Source organism: Coenobita brevimanus, chromosome 103, assembly GCF_032717465.1.
Source record: "Coenobita brevimanus isolate Jiangsu-jjx chromosome 103, ASM3271746v2, whole genome shotgun sequence".
NCBI classification, from domain to species: Eukaryota; Metazoa; Arthropoda; class Malacostraca; order Decapoda; family Coenobitidae; genus Coenobita; species Coenobita brevimanus.
In genome coordinates, this window is record NC_137056.1 from 2394705 (window position 1) to 2410753 (window position 16049).

Below are 16049 nucleotides of genomic sequence, written 5' to 3' on the forward strand. Positions count from 1 at the left end.
GATTAGAAACACCTCCACTGACTCATTCTCTCTCTCTCTCTCTCTCTCTCTCTCTCTCTCTTAAAGAAAGCTCATTTAAAATTTCGTTCAAACTCCTGACGATTTTATTTTGCTGAGACGTGACATAAAGAAAGGGTTAGAAAATCATCATCATCATCATCATCATCGTTGTCATTCTCCTCCTCTTCCTCCCCCACATCCTCCTCCTCCTCCCCCTCCTCCTCCTTCTTATCATCATCATCATCATCATGTCTAAGAAAAATTAAGCGGCATAAAAATTAAGGATCCCCAATACCTATAAATAAAAATATAAATAAATAAATAAATACATTAATAAGTAAATAAAAAAGAATAATAATAACTGCTGATCTAGAGTTATTAAAAGATTTATGTGATTTGTAATTTAAGTAGATTTTAAGAAAGGTTAAGTACACAATATTTTATGAGAGGAACACATCATCTATCATTATCATCATTAATCATCATCATCATCGCCATCATCATTAGAGTCTTGATCATTATCGTCATCGCCATCATCATCATCGTCATCATCATCATCAGAGTCGTTATCATTATCAACATCATCATCATCATCATCATCATCATCATCATTATCATGTGTCCTTAGTCATTATCATCATCGTCATTATCACCACCACCTTCTCTGTATAAATAATCTCTCTCTCTCTCTCTCTCTCTCTCTCTCTCTCTCTCTCATGAAACCAAATCCACCAGTCAAGGGCCTCCAAGTCTGTACGCTCTATGTATCGAACGGCGGGGGCGATGCGACTCAGGGGCGTCTTCCAATGGCCTTTTCTATGACGTAGGCGAGGAGGGAGGAGAGGTAGCCCACGCCCAGGATCAGCCACGCACCCTTAGTAGAGAGATCCGGGTTAGGGGGCTGTGCAATATTAGTAACTCTCACTCAAAATCTATCTGTTTATTTATCTATCTATTTAGCTGCCTCTGTTTTGTCTGCCTATGACCCATCTATCTATCTGTCTCTGTCTATCTATCTATCTGTATCTATTTATCTCTCTGTCTGTATATCTATCTATCTATTTGTCCATCTCATTGTGTTGATGTCTAAGCCCACATTTTTTCTAGGTGGTTTGTTTTAGGGAACTGGGCCACTCCCACCAAGTTAGGCTAATTTCGGATAAAAAAATGTTTGGATTATTTTGTTAAACACGACACACACACACACACACACACACACACACACACACACACACACACACACACACACACACGTCGCTCAAAACATAACACCAGCTCTCTCTCTCTCCACGAGTGCGGATGTAAACATAATAATACGCCACTGTAAATAGAGGTAACAGTGAGCAGTAGTAGTAGTAGTGGTAGTAGTAACAGTAGTAGTAGTAGTTCAAGAAGTAGTCTTAGTAGTTGAAGAAATAGTAGTAGTACTGAAGTATTAGTATTAGAAACAGTAGTAGCAGTAGTAGTTGTCATCCTAAAGTCATCTGAAACGTGAACCCAGTAGACTGCAGGCTTATTTTGCCCTCATCCTGCAGTCCACCATCCTCTTTTTCTGGGAATAGGGAAGTGGTCAAGTAACGTTTTGCACAACCAGGCAGTTCATCCACCTGACCATTTCGGTGCCACCCCACGAAGGCGTCAAGCACGGGCCAGTACCTGGAGATGGTCATTAGTGAGCACCCTCCTGTCGTCGCCGTCGTCCTGTGCGTCGCTGCCTCGTCGTCTACTCCTCAGCAGGATGTCCCGATTCCAGAAGTCGACCTAGGGGAGGGGGGGTGGTAGTAGGGGGCATTATTGTTGTGTATTATGATGATGATGATGATGATGACTGATGATGATGATGATGATGACGACTGATGATGATGATGATGATGATTGATGATGTTGATGATGATGATGATTACTATTACTGCTGCCGCTACTACTACTTCTGCTACTACTACTGCTACTACTACTACTAGTACTACTGCTACTACTACTACTACTGCTGCTACATTCTTACCAATCCCGCCTCCACCACCCTCCTCACCACCCGATCAAAGTTAGGCTTGTAGGGCGATTTCTCGGGCATCACCAGGGCGATTCTGTCCAAGGGAGAACACAGACGATTTCCTTAAGCTGAGGAATAGGTTTAAGTCCAAGGATGGCTACAAACTATCCATTTTTTTTATTCTGTCTTGATTAAATTATTGGGGGAAAATTTTAAAGGCTATGGATGGATTCAATGCATTTATTTTTATTTTATTTTTTATTAATTTATTATACGTTTCTTTTCTATACCCTTTTATCCCTAACTTGGCCTAAATTGCCATCCTCTCATCTTGAATGTCGAGGTGTAACAAAAGATTAACACTGGAATATGATGCTAGTCACGAAGGAGAGCTATGGTAGGACGTAGAACCGTTGCAACGTCTTTTTCAGCCACTGAGCTACGTGAAATAAGCAAGAGAACGAAAGTCTGGCCCAATTTAATGTGAAACAGGTATAGAATCCTTCATTTAGCTCAGGAAAGTTCAATATGAAAATAATTACTTTGATTCAAACTCATCCCCATAAAAAAAATGAAGATTGATTTACCATTCTGCTGGTGTGGGCACATTTAGGTAGCTGTACTCAGGACACAACTAGACATTTTATTTATCCGAGTGCAAACAAGACCGAGTTTGTTCATCTGTCTAATTATCTATGGCCAGACACCTTAATCCCTCAAAGGGTGGCCACAAACAAATCTCCTTCATGTCGCCCTTTCCCCTGCCATTTCACTGCCCTGCTCCCAGCTCACATCCCCCGCTCTCATATACCTCTTTTGTTCATCTGGGGAAAACTCTAGCGACCAAGGAGATTTCAAATACGATACAATATGCAGAAACTGGACAAATATAAGGTCATCTTCTGTACGTCCTGTCACCCGCCGATCCATGATAAGCGCTTCATTCCTTTATATAGCACTGACCTGTAAGCCAAAAAACACTCCTTGGTGATGTGCAGTGTCTCCTCTCCATTGCTGTCTGTGTAGTCTGAGGCTATTGCGTGTTCTAAATACTGACGGTTCTCCATCAGGGCGTACCTGGGGTGAGGGAGGTTTTCTTGAAGCCACTGAAAATTAAAACTATCATCATAACCATGATCATCATCCTAATTCTGTTTCCCACTGTTAAGAATGAGATGGGTTTAGTGTAGCAACTCTAGCCTCATGTAGACGTGAACCCAGTGGACTGCAGGTTGAAGTTGCAAGCCATCTTCCTCCGTACAAGGGACAGGGAAGATGAGGGACGTTTGTATAACCTGATAACAGAGACACCCAGCAATATCGGTGCCACCACGTGAAGGCCCCCTCTGTAGAAGAAGGAAGGGGGGAAATTATCCTTGGGCTCATACATCCATTTACCATAACCAGTGTTCCGTGACCCAGTGCTCCTTCTTTACTGGTGTTCCGTGTCGTAGTGTTCCGTGTTCCAGTGTTCCCTAAGCCTGTGTTCCCTCCTAATTCCACTACACCTTATTTCATCATGTCGTAGTGCTTCTTCTCTCCAAATCCTACAGTTCAGTCCATCTTTGTCATATAGATCCACCCATATCCTCGACTTAAAATCATGTTCGTGTTCCGTCCATGTTCCCCAGTGCTCTATCCGTGTTCTCAGTGTTGCGTAAGCCAGTGTTCCTTGTTCCTCAAACCAGTATTTCTTTCATTTGTGTTCCATCCTATTATATCATCGAGTTCCACCGCTTTCCTCCTCTCAGAATCATATCTAAATATGTGTTCCTTAACCTTGAGTTCCGCAAATCCCATGTTCCGTGCTCCTTGGCCCACTGCCTGTTTGGGATGACGTTATTTTCCCCTAAATATCCTCGTCTTAAAATTCTATCCTAGTGTTCCGTCCATGCTCCTTAGCACCCCATCCGTGTTCTAAGTGTTCCGTAAGCCCGTGTTCCGTGCTCCTGGCCTTACTGCCTGTCTGCGGTGAGGTGAAGGCCCTGTTCCGGCGTGTCCACTGCCTTGTACCGCCTGGCCAGCTGCTGCACAACGGGATCTGTGCTGGTGGCCATCTGCTTCAGGAAGATGGTGCCGACGGAGCCCACGAAGGGAATGGGGGACTGCGCCAGCTGCAGGTGGAAAAAAATAGGGTTAATCTATCTATCTATCTGTTTATCTATCTATTTATCTGTCTGTCTGTCTAATTTATCTTTCTGTCCGTGAAACTGTAAGTCCTGGAGGGTATTTAAGGACTTACTGACTCTGGCTGTAGATTTTTAAGGGATATATCAACTTAATGACTCCGGCTGTAGATTTGAAAGGGTGTATGGTAACTTCTGAGCCCTGCTGTACCTCCTGAAGCGTATTGATGGGCGGCTGGGGTAGTGGTATGGTGAGGACAGCGATGAGAGCAGAACGGTAGACCAAAGTAAGCAGAAGACCGTACCAGACCCACATTATGAGGTAACAGCGGGTGACGTCATTCGAAGGGATCTGGCAGGAAAAAGTCCGAAAGATATAGGAAGATCGTAGTTATCTTTATTTATTTATTTATTTTTTGCTGCCGTCATTAGCTTAAGTGACTTCCTTAGAGTCTTCATCAAATATAGATAGATAGGTAGATAGATGGATAGATAGATAGATAGATAGATGGATGGAAAGATAGACAGATGAATGGGGATCCTCATTATGAGCATCATTTCTCGAATAATTATCGTCAGTATTTTCATCAGCCTCGTCATAGTCATCAACAAAAGCATCATCATCATCATCATCATCATCATCGTCATCATCATCATCATCATCGTCATCATCATCATCATCATCATCATCATCATCATCATCATCATCATCATCATCATCATCCTAGTAACCTACTTGTTTAAAACATTCTATCTGTGTGTGTGTGTGTGTGTGTGTGTGTGTGTGTGTGTGTGCCCGTTTTTCTGTCTCTCTGTCTCACCTTCGGAAATGAGTTGCCCAGGGCGATGCCAAACCCATAAAGACATGAGTGTGCGTAGGAGAGGGAGTCGTGGCCAGGCGTGGTGTGGGTAGCGAGGGAGGAGGCGGCGTAGAGGAGAAAGGTACCGACCGCCAGGGAGGCCACGGTGACAGCCCACACCTGTACCGTTGACGTGGGGTACACAGGGTTACACGGGTACAAGGATTACAAGCTATAGAGGCACAAGACAAAGGGAATATTGAGTTACAGGGATAAAGAGGTAGGATACAGGATATAGGAAACTGAAGGGATTCTGCATAGAGTTAGAGGGGTATACTTATTTGAATTCACAGCTACAGGGCTAGAGTTAAGATTGTAATCTAAAGTTAACCATATTAGTACATTGACGTCTTTTTCGTTTTTTATTCCTAGCGAGACGATTGAGTTTAGAAGACGTTTTTCGGAATTATATGCTGCGACTGTACCTCGTTGGAAAAGGGGTAGACGAGGGCCACCAGGCGGGGTAGAGGCGGGGGAAGGGGCGTGATGAAGCAGCCTCCCTGGACCTCGTGCTGTTCCGTCATGTCCACAACCTTAGCAGCAAGAATGACAGATTAGGAGTTGGGGTATTTATGTGGCAAGGTCTCTGTCACTCTGTCTCCGTTTCTGTCTGTATCTACCTGCCTATCTACCTTACTCTATCTGTTTTTCTGTCTATCTGTCTTTCTGTCCATACACACCTCTACCTATGTCCATCCATCCATCTATCCATCTATCTACTCACCTCCAAAGCATTAACCGTCACGAAGAATGTAGCAGCCCCGATGAACCCCCTCCTGTGCTGCATCTCGTCAAATATGCCATACCAGAGGCGGCCGTCTGGAGGTGCCTGGAGGTGTAGCTTGAAGTTCAGGGCCTCCGCCAGCACCTGCATCAGCCGCACCTCCATACCTGCAGGACACGTGGAGGGATGAGTAGGACAAGTAGGACCAGTAGGACATGTGGTGGAACAAATTGGACACATTTCATCAGGACACACTTGATTAGTACAGGCCTGGAACTTCAGGGCCTCTCCTAGCAGCTTCGTCAGTCGCACTTCGATACATGCAGGACACGTGGAGGGACACAGTTAACTAGGACACGCTTCACTAGGACACATGCATAGGGCACCGTTTATTAGGACACACGGGTAGGACAAACTGAAGCATACATATGATAGGGCACATTTTAATATGATACAAGTTGAGTGTATTTCAGTAGGACATACTTCACTAGGACTGTTGGTGTTGTGTAATATGGCAGTCCAGAGTTGGACGGTGTGGTGTGGCAGTGAGTGCCGTGTGTGTGAGACGTAGTGTGAGATTTGACAGTGTGAAGTGGGGTAATATGCCGTACGAGATGTGGCAGAATGAGGTGTGTGTGTGTTTGTGTATGTGAACTGTTGCAATGTGAGGTGTATTTTAGGCGAGGCAGTGTGAGGTATGGTAGTGTCAGGTGTGGCGGCAGTATGTGGTACCATAATGCTAAGTATGACAGTGTGAGGTATGACAGTGTGTGATGTGCTTTAGTGCCTTCCGGAATTTTTATTTTATTTTTTTATTTTATTATTCGCTTTTCCTCAGTACTCACCATCATAGGTAGCATTACCATCAGCATCTTTCGTCTCAACAATGGCAGGAGGGTAATGAAAGGTGAGGCCCTTGAGCTGACTCCCTCCAAAGTCATCCAGCTTGTCCGGGAAGAGTTGTGCTCGACGTTGAGGTGCACCATTGCGCCATCTGTCAGCCAAGTAGGTCACTTCGCCCACACCGCCACGGAACAACAGATGGCTCCACACCTCCCACTCCCCAATGGCTCCAGGCCGACTAGACTGTCCAAGAGAATAGCGAAGTTAGAGTGATTTGGAGAGGATAGTTTATTCCGCATCCTCCTCCTCCTTCTCCGTATTTACCCCCTTTCACCTGTGACCAAACGATTATATTCAGCTTAGAAAGGTCATCCCAGGTTAAACATTAAAAACCATATCCATAACAGGTCACGATAGTCTGTGCTCTAAAACTACATCGTACCTACAGCCTACTATTTGTGTTTTTAAGTAGTCGGAAATCCCTGTCAAATAAAAAAGATAATACAGTTCTACCCGGTAACTAGTAATTAATATAGATTTTTAACTTGCCTTTTTAATGACAACCGCGTGAGGTCTCCAAGCCATGACCTGGTTGTCTAGTACGACCCTGGCTGCACCCACCTCCGCCCCCGTCACGAAGATGTAGCGACCCAGGTAGCTCAGGTGCTCCTCCACCCCACCTGACACCACCAGGCCACGCACACCTTCACTGCCACTCTGAAAATAAAAATAGAGAGAAAAAAAAAAGCCATCATCTCTAACAAACATTATCGTCGTTTGTAGCTGATATCTGCACCATTTTTGTCGTTTTCCTTATCTTCATCGTCATCGTCTGAATCATCATCTTCATTGCAGTCTTATAACACTGATTCAAGGTGCTGCATTCCAAAATAGTCTTCCCTATAAAAATTCTGGGAAACGATGCTTGTATTGAAAGAATGAATATATATATCTAAAAGAATGGAGGGCACACACACACACACACACACACACACACACACACACACACACACACACACACACACACACACACACACACACACACACACACACACACACACACACACACACACACACACACACACACACACACACCAACCTCCATAGCGATGATGATGTAGGCAGAGCATGCGCGGTGTGCGGGCGTGAGGGTGGTGGTGTTGGGCAGTGCCAGAACACCCTCAGGAGTGCCCTGTAGTGCCACCAGTGCCAGGGGGTGAAGGAGGCGCTGCAGGAGGGCCGACACTTCCCCTTCTGAGTCCTCACCTGGGGCCCACAGTATCGAAAGTCCACATCCACCCAGGAATCTGACAAGGATAGCACCAGAAAGCCAGTAAGAAGGAGGAGGAGGCAGAAGAAACATTTGCTGAGGAAGTGGGTTTGTGGAGAATAAACAATAATATGAGGGACAAGCACACACATTCCTCTATAACCTACAACAATTGGAAGGAAGGAGGGGTCGATGAAGAATACGAAGTTTATTTTTGAAGACTAAAGAAAAATGTGCGGGAACAAACACACTTATTCAGCTATGGCAGGGAAAGTACCAGCAAGCCTGCAGGAAGGTGGGGACAGCGGAAGGAGACGCAGCTGGTGAGGAAGAAATCTATAATGCCTCCAGTGATAAGGTGTAGGCTAGGTGCTGCTAAGGTCGTCAGCTCCCCTTCTGAATCATCACAAGAGGCCCACAAACTAGAGAGCCAGCACCCGCCTAGGAATCTGGGGCATGTACAGTTAATTAAAAAAAAAAAAGTATCGGTATATATTTCGCGCTAAACAATTTGACACCACAGACGATGGCTGTTGCAAAATCCCAGATGATTCTACCACACATTAATACATTTTGTTTCATAATGTTGCCTTACATATTGGTCGCTTAACATTTCCTTATCAGTACTGTTATCATATGCTCGTTTAGATGCTAACAGATTAATCACGTCAATACGTTACGAGCTATATTGATCATTACCCCCTTGGGAGGGGGGAAATAATACTTCCTCAGTATCATTGCTTGTAAGAGGCGATTAAAGGAACCCATTTTGTCTCCTTACTGTCCTCTTTTCCTCTTCTAGCCACTCCCTTCTTGCTATATCCATACTTCTTCCGACCTTTATTTTCCCTCTCCTTCTATCAACGCCTACCCTGCCAGCGCCCCATCTCAACGCTGTCTCTGTCATCGCCAACCCTGTTTATGTCAACTTTACCAATGCCTACCTATCAATGTTTACTTTATCGACGCCGTCTTCATCAGTGCCTACTTTGCCACTGCCGTATTTATCAACGCCAACTCTATCAACATTGGCGACGGCATATCTCTCAAAGGCGACTTAGTGCCATAGCCGTATTCTGACATTATGCTAGTTCTTTATTATTCCTTTCCTTTCCTTTCCTTTATCGATCAGTTAGGATATAATCAGACCCCTTCCTCGTTTTATTTTTTGATGGACTGTACAAGGATAACAGTGCAGAAGACGTTGCAACCCTAAGGCCATCTGTACGTGAACCCAGTGGACTGCAGGCCAGAGCTACCCGTTTTTCTATAGTCCAGCATCGTCTTGAGGGGATAGGGAGGGGATTAAGGGACGTTTGTATAACCGGGCAGCTCCACCGTCTGCTCATATAGGTTCCATCACGTGAAGGCCTCCCTCTCCAATACCATAAACCTCACTACTTACTCTTGGACACCATACCGAATAAGTCTGTAAGTAATCTGTACGCAGGAAATCATATCTACTTACTCTTGGACAATATGCTGAAGGACTGGTATGATGCTACTGCCGTGTACTGCTACTGGGGAGGGTAGGAGAGAGCGTCTGTAGGTAGTTTCGGTAGTGTCTCTCTTAGTGGTGAGTTCTTGGCCTAGGGATGCATTTGGACCGAGTTTAATGGAGCCGAATTTCACATCTACTACGACCGCCAGTACCATCACGCTGTAAGAGGAATAGAAGGGGGTTGAAGGAGTAGAAAAGGAACAATAAAGGAGAAGTAGAAGAAGAATGAAGAAAAAGTAGAAGAAGAAGTATGAGGAAAAGTAGAAGAAGGGCGATGAAGAAGAAAAGGAGGAATAAAGAAAAAGTGGAAGAGGTAGGGAAGAGTAAGACGAAAAAGGTGAAGGAAAAGGGAAATAGACGAAGAATTATAGGAAAAGAAATGATAAGGAAAGGAAGATAGATAGATAAAAAAATAGAGAAATTGATAGATAGACAAAGACAGACAGATAGATAGACAGTAGGTAGTTAGATAGACAGACAGACATAAATAGTGACAAACAGATGAACATAGACAGAGGCAGACAAAAAGATATATAAATATGTAGATAGACAGACAGACAGACAGACAGATAGATAGATAGATAGATAGATAGATAGACTGATAGAGAGCCTTTTAAATACAACATAGAGGCTCACCTGAGAGGCAAGAGCTTCATCCTGTGGCTACCTGGACAAGACTATGATACCAGGTGTGGAGGTTACTCAGGTGTATATACTGTTTACCTGACTGACATTATCCCCTTTCCCCCCACCCTCCCTCCCTCTGTGTGTGTGTGTGTGTGTGTGTGTGTGTGTGTGTCTCTCTCTCTCTCTCTCTCTCTCTCTCTCTCTCACACACACACACACACACACACACACACACACACACACACACACACACACACACACACACACACACACACACACACACACAGTCAGGGTAATGTAACGCACCAATGAGAACAAAGGTGACAAAAATGGTATTCAATACTGTTCACTTACTCCAGAGAAACATACCTGTCTGTCTGTCCATCTTTCTATCTATCTGTTTATCTACCTGTCTATCTATCCATCTATCTGTAAATCCGTCTCAATCTCTGTATTTATCTTTCTAGATTTTAATGCATGTGTATACATCTTTGTAGGTATTTCTCTCTCTCTCTCTCTCTCTCTCTCTCTCTCTCTCTCTCTCTCTCTCTCTCTCTCTCTCTCTCTCTCTCTCTCCCTCCCTCCCTCCCTCCCTCCCTCTCTCTCTCTCTCTCTCTCTCTCTCTGCTTATCTGTATACATATTTATCTGTCTGCATGTCCGTGTCTATCTACCTATCTATCTATCAATCTATTTATATTTTTGCCACTCTAACTGTATATTTATATATCTAGCCATTAATCTATATGTACATCTATCAACCTACCTGTATATCTATCAGCCTAGCTATATATCTATCCTTCGACATTGGCAGCAGTCAGGGTTCAGAGTGGTATTTGGGAGGCGAGTGTGTGTGGGAGCATCGGAGAATCGAACCAGCCCGTGAGACTATTGGAAAATTGCATCAGTTTGCCCTCCAACCCCCACCTAACATTTCCGGTAGGGGGTTTTAATTCCCCCACTCACATCAGTAACCCCTTCATTTCGACTGTGTCATTCTGGTTATATTTTTGCTGTCATCAGAAGGCATTTATTGCATTTAGCAAAGCACAATCGTTGTTATTTTCGATATAATTTTATCTATGTTTATAAAATTTCCTGACTGCCTCCTTCAGTTCAATGAGGTATTTTAAAAGATTTTTGTTTTGTTTCCAGATAATCTTATACGCCTAAACCCCTTCAGCTCGATAACATCTCCACTTCAACCAGGTTTACACCAGACTTTTTATTCTGCTCGGGGAAGACATTTTGAATTTGAGTGAATCATTTGTGTATATATATATATATACCGGTATGTATGTATTAAGCAAACAGTTACATTTCCTAAATCACTTGACAATATAGAGGCAATGTGAACAATTATTGTTTCAAAGTAAAGTATGTTTCTTTTTATTCGGTATATTTTATTTTTCTCATACATAAGAGAGAGAGAGAGAGAGAGAGAGAGAGAGAGAGAGAGAGAGAGAGATGTAACTTTTGACTCTTGGGATTTCTTTTAGCTGGGCAGATTCGTCAGGTGTTAGCCTAAGTGTAATATTATGTCATGGAATGCTCATAGAAAAAGTTTTATCATTAGGATGTTTAAGAAAGTTATAACTAGCTTTTTGGCGAGAGAGTTTTCGATAAAAATAATGTATAGTCAAGAATTATAAAGGTACTGAAATCAAGAATATTTTCAGTAATTACTTTCAGAATATTCAGAACAAGATATATTATTCAAATGTCAAAATCTTTTGTTTAAAAAAAGATAAGAGATTTTTCATTCCATATCATTTTAAATTACGATGCTATTTTGTGAGAGCTCTTAATAAAGAGTTTAATCAGGAATCTTTTAATTAAGAGTGTTTATTCTAGATTTATATTCATTAACACTTTTTGAGAAATTTTTAAACGATGAAAGCCGCTGTTTAATTAAGAGCATAATCAGTGGACTAAATTTTTAATAGCTTTATCTAATTGTTTAATTAAAAGTAATCTTACGTTTTTAATGGGTCTTGTCGAAAAAAATATTTCATTCAGTAATGTTAAACTGGCAAAACAATTAATTGAAAATGTATAACTTCAGCATATTCAAATGAGTGAGGTTGTAATGTCAAAACTTTCAACTGAGAACATATAGTACTCACTCGAGACAACTTGATATGGAGTTTAATATCAAAATAGTGTTTAACTTACAGTGAGAGTTTGTGATAAGGAAATTTCAGTGATGTAAAGGCTTTTATTTTTTTATCATGGAGGATAATAATAAAAGTATAAATGCATTAAAAATTCTCTTATTTATTCTCCTTTCTTAATCACTATCATTTTCATTAATGTAGTTTTCTTCACGTCAGGTATGGAGTGCTGAGGCTCGTTAATCATCTCCACCTGATCATCATCTCCGCCACGAAGGACGCCAGGGAGCCCACTAGGCCACTCCCCAGCAGCAGCCAGGCGCCCTGGGGGAAGGTACGTGGTGTGGCACTGCAGTATGGGAATTTTTTTGTGTTTACGTCCATTTTCCTGTCAGTTTTGGGGTTTTCTCAGTCGCCTGTCCTTGTGTATTGTCTTTTCTCTGTCTCTCTGTCAGTCTATTTATCTATTTACGTGGCTGTCTCTCTGTCAGTCCGTCTATCTCTATTCTCTGTCTCCCATGCGCCCTACGGGAAGGTACGTGGAGATATGGCACTGAAGTACTTTATTTATTTATTTTTTTATATCCATTATGGTGTCGATTTGTCTGGTTTCTCAGCTGTTTGTGTTTGTGTGTTATCTTCTGTTTGTCTGCTAATTTCTTCATCCGTTTACCTATCTCTTCTTCCATTTGTGTGTCTGTCAATCTATCTCTGTATATCGCCATCTTTTCTGTCTGTTTAGATGTCTGCCTACCTACCTGTCTATCTATCTATCTATCTATTCATTCATCCATTCAGTTATCTATTTATTTATCTATACTGATTTTACTGATACCAAACTGAAAATGAAAACGATGCTAATATTATGATAAATGATGATGATGATGATGATGACGATGATGACAGTGATGACGACCATGATGATGATAATGACGATGATGGTGATGATGATGATGATAACGATAACGATGACAATGATGATGATGATGATAACAATAATGACACTGACGACGACGATGATGATGATGATGATGATGATGATGACGACTTTACCTGTAGATTATCGAGAGAAAGTGCCCCTCCTCTCCTCTTCTGGCCTCCCCCCGACCCTCTCTTGCGGCTGCTGAATATAATGTCACTGAACCACTTCCTTACCTGTAGCGAGAGAGATATTACAGGTATTAACACTCACAGGTACATGTCACAGGCATTTGTTACTTGCTGAAGAATAGTACGCACACACACACACACACACACACACACACACACACACACACACACACACACACACACACACACAGGACAAAACTCTAATCCTATTTTGAGAAGCATTGAAAAAATCGGATCCAAATTTTACAAGTCCTAAAAAAAAGTAAGGTAATTTGAAAAAGTAATTAAAAAAAAAAAATCTTACCAAATTTTGAGAAAAAAGAAAAATGTAATGTAATTTTGAGAAGAACTAAAAGGAATATATATATATCTCTTAATTTTGACTCCTGCTTTCGTCCACTCACCAGCCCCGCCTCCACCACCTTTTGCACCACCCTGTCGAAGTTGGGTTTGTAGGGCGCCTTTTTGGGCATAGCCATACCGATCCTGTTGGCGAGGCATTATTATTATTATTATTATTATTATTATTGTTATTATTATTATTATTATTATTATTATTATTATTATTATTATATTATTATTATCATTATTTCCCTCATCATCATCATTACCACGACACCTCACCTAAACGGCAGGAAGCACTCGGCCATAACATGCAGGGTTTCTTCGCCATACTTGTTGGTGTAGTTGGTGGCGATCATGTACTCCAGGAATTGGCGGTTCTCCATCATAGCGTACCTGTAAAACATTGATTAACTCTGACGACTCGTGTATACCTGAAATCAGCTTAAGTTGCCCCTCTCCTGCAGTCCACCATCCTTTCGGGGAAGAGGGAAGTAGGTGAGGGACGTTTATATAGCCAGGCAGTTGAGGCGCCCCGTTATGTTAAGTTCCACCACACGTAGGCGCCCCTTCTAAGTTAATGTTATGTACTATCTTTTGCCTCCATCGCTAGTTTGGCTATTGGCTGCTGTGGTAGGCGTCTTCAAGGGTAATTTTTCTTGAAGAGGCACGTAGATCATACCCCTGCAACAGTGCTGAGAAAAAGGGACGTCTTAGGCAGGGCGTCATAGCCAAGAGGCCTTAAGAACAACTGGTGGATCTGTAGTTCTGTGCTTTCCTGGGTAATCTTTTGATCTCATTTGAACTCCTATGAACGCTCTAAAACCCTGAGATCTCTTTTAAACTCCTGTGAACGCCTCTAAAACCCTGAGATCTCCTTTGAACTCACTTTCTTTGCGCGGTGAGATGGATGCCCTCCTCTGCGCCACTGACGGGCTGGTAGCGGAGGGCCAGTTGTTGCACCATGGGGTCGGGGTTCTGCTCCAGCATCTTTTTGAACGTCAGGCCCGTCGCTCCCCAGGCTGGCAGGTTCGACGACACCAGCTGAAGAAGAAGGTAAGATTTATGCCTCTTGACTATAGTGGTTGCCAAGTAATTACTGGTACTAATTGTGAAGCAGCCGGCTTAATAACGCCAGGATTCGAATCTTTGTTTGAGCAGCTGGTGCCACTAGATTTAGGTGCCAGTCCACCCTTTGTACCGTAGGGCAACACCTATGGGAGGAAACTGTGGCTTATACGGCGGTCTTTATCGCAGGACCGTGAGTGAATAACCCGCAACGGGCTATATGGCCTAAGTTCCCGATGTCCTCCGCCCCGTTCTGTATAATCACTGCAGAAGGGATAGTAAGGAAGACATAAAATTTTTGCTACGTTCCAATCTTCCCCTAGAACTCACCGTAGCCGCTTTACATGTAGATCCCAAGATGAACTACTGCAAAGGAAGGTCACAGCCAGGGACTCACACCGAGATAAAACTCATCCTGTTACTGACTGGTGCTTAGGATGTGGTTTGAGGCTGTGACTGCTTAGTGTGTTAGGTTGTAGGCTGAAGCTTTAGTACGCCTATTACTACTTAGTGTTTAGGTTGTAATTTGATCTGAAAGTGTCCACGGGTATCAGTGTCATCGTTAACAGTTGCATAATTATATACTCTAGCAAATCTCGGAGTCACCAGTTTAATAGTGCATCATTTAGGGCTTTAATCTGTGGCTATACGATGCTTTAAATGCCGCACCCTATCAGTGGGAGTGTGTTAAGTTTTGTCAGCAGTTGTATCCTACCTCCTGCAGGGTGTTTATGGGCGCCTGTGTGAGTGGTATGGTGAGGAAGGCTGTCAGTGAGGAGCGGTACACCACAGTCAGTAGCAGACCGTACCACACCCACATGATGAAGTAGCTGCGGGTCACGTCACTGCGGGGGACCTGAGGCAAATACATCATCATCATCATCATCATCATCATCATCGTAATCTGCATCATTATCGACTTTTTCATAGTCAGAATCGTCCTTCCTTCATCTGTCATCATCATCATCATCATCATCATCATCATCATCAACAACAACAACAGCAACTTAATCCTCAATAAGTCTCCAAGTCCCCAGTCAAAACATCAAAATCTTTAAGTTCGAAATCTCTTAAAAGTCTCCAACCAAAAGTCTGAAACAGTGACGTCCAAAAATGTCATATAAAAATTCTGAATTCTGTAAGTCCGGAATCGCCAAGTAAAATCCCGAAATTTCTGAGACCTGAAATTGCCAGTCGGAATTTTGAAACCGAACTAGACAGCCACGGACCTGAGGCATGCTGACCCCGAAGAAGATGCCAGTGCCGTAGAAGACGTTGTGGGAGAAGGTTGTGGCCCAGGCGCTCTCGGTTTTGAGGAGGTGGTTGGCTGATATGGAGGTCAGGTGCAGGAGTATCGTCCCAATCCCTAGACATACCAAGGCGATGACCCATACCTGTTGATTACCGTACCTGTCATTAGGCTTACCTTTTGACCCTAAGCATAGAGGGAAGGGCATCGGACCATTAAAACTCTG

The 16049-nt window shown here is 42.9% G+C and overlaps 2 protein-coding genes across 2 annotated transcripts in view; both read right to left on the minus strand.

The window, feature by feature from the left end:
* Nucleotides 1-790: 790 nt before the first annotated feature.
* LOC145415560 (ionotropic receptor 21a-like) lies at nucleotides 791-9231 on the minus strand. Its single transcript, XM_080284782.1, has 13 exons — nucleotides 9219-9231; nucleotides 7643-7809; nucleotides 7093-7260; nucleotides 6546-6786; nucleotides 5701-5867; nucleotides 5402-5509; nucleotides 4938-5096; nucleotides 4328-4468; nucleotides 3950-4104; nucleotides 2954-3067; nucleotides 2003-2084; nucleotides 1657-1761; nucleotides 791-901 (listed from the first exon to the last, which is right to left on the minus strand). The coding sequence occupies exons 1-13, from the start codon at nucleotides 9229-9231 to the stop codon at nucleotides 791-793; spliced, it is 1731 nt and encodes a 576-aa protein (XP_080140908.1).
* Nucleotides 9232-9277: 46 nt separating this feature from the next.
* Nucleotides 9278-16049, minus strand: part of LOC145415561 (ionotropic receptor 21a-like) — a 10373-nt gene continuing 3601 nt past the window's right edge. The window contains exons 6-13 of the mRNA XM_080284783.1: nucleotides 15804-15968; nucleotides 15290-15430; nucleotides 14396-14550; nucleotides 13789-13902; nucleotides 13569-13650; nucleotides 13108-13209; nucleotides 12308-12378; nucleotides 9278-9473 (exon numbers count right to left, since the gene is read on the minus strand). Coding sequence (XP_080140909.1) covers nucleotides 9278-9473; nucleotides 12308-12378; nucleotides 13108-13209; nucleotides 13569-13650; nucleotides 13789-13902; nucleotides 14396-14550; nucleotides 15290-15430; nucleotides 15804-15968 — 1026 coding nt within the window. The remainder of the gene's footprint in view (nucleotides 9474-12307; nucleotides 12379-13107; nucleotides 13210-13568; nucleotides 13651-13788; nucleotides 13903-14395; nucleotides 14551-15289; nucleotides 15431-15803; nucleotides 15969-16049) is intronic.

Excerpts from the sequence above, each read along its gene's own strand:
- LOC145415560 (XM_080284782.1), bottom strand. Across the intron at positions 4,469-4,937 it reads TGGGCAACTCATTTCCGAAG|ATCCCTTCGAATGACGTCAC; the intron begins GTGAGACAGAGA and ends TTTTCCTGCCAG. Across the intron at positions 902-1,656 it reads TCACTAATGACCATCTCCAG|CCCCCTAACCCGGATCTCTC; the intron begins GTACTGGCCCGT and ends AATATTGCACAG.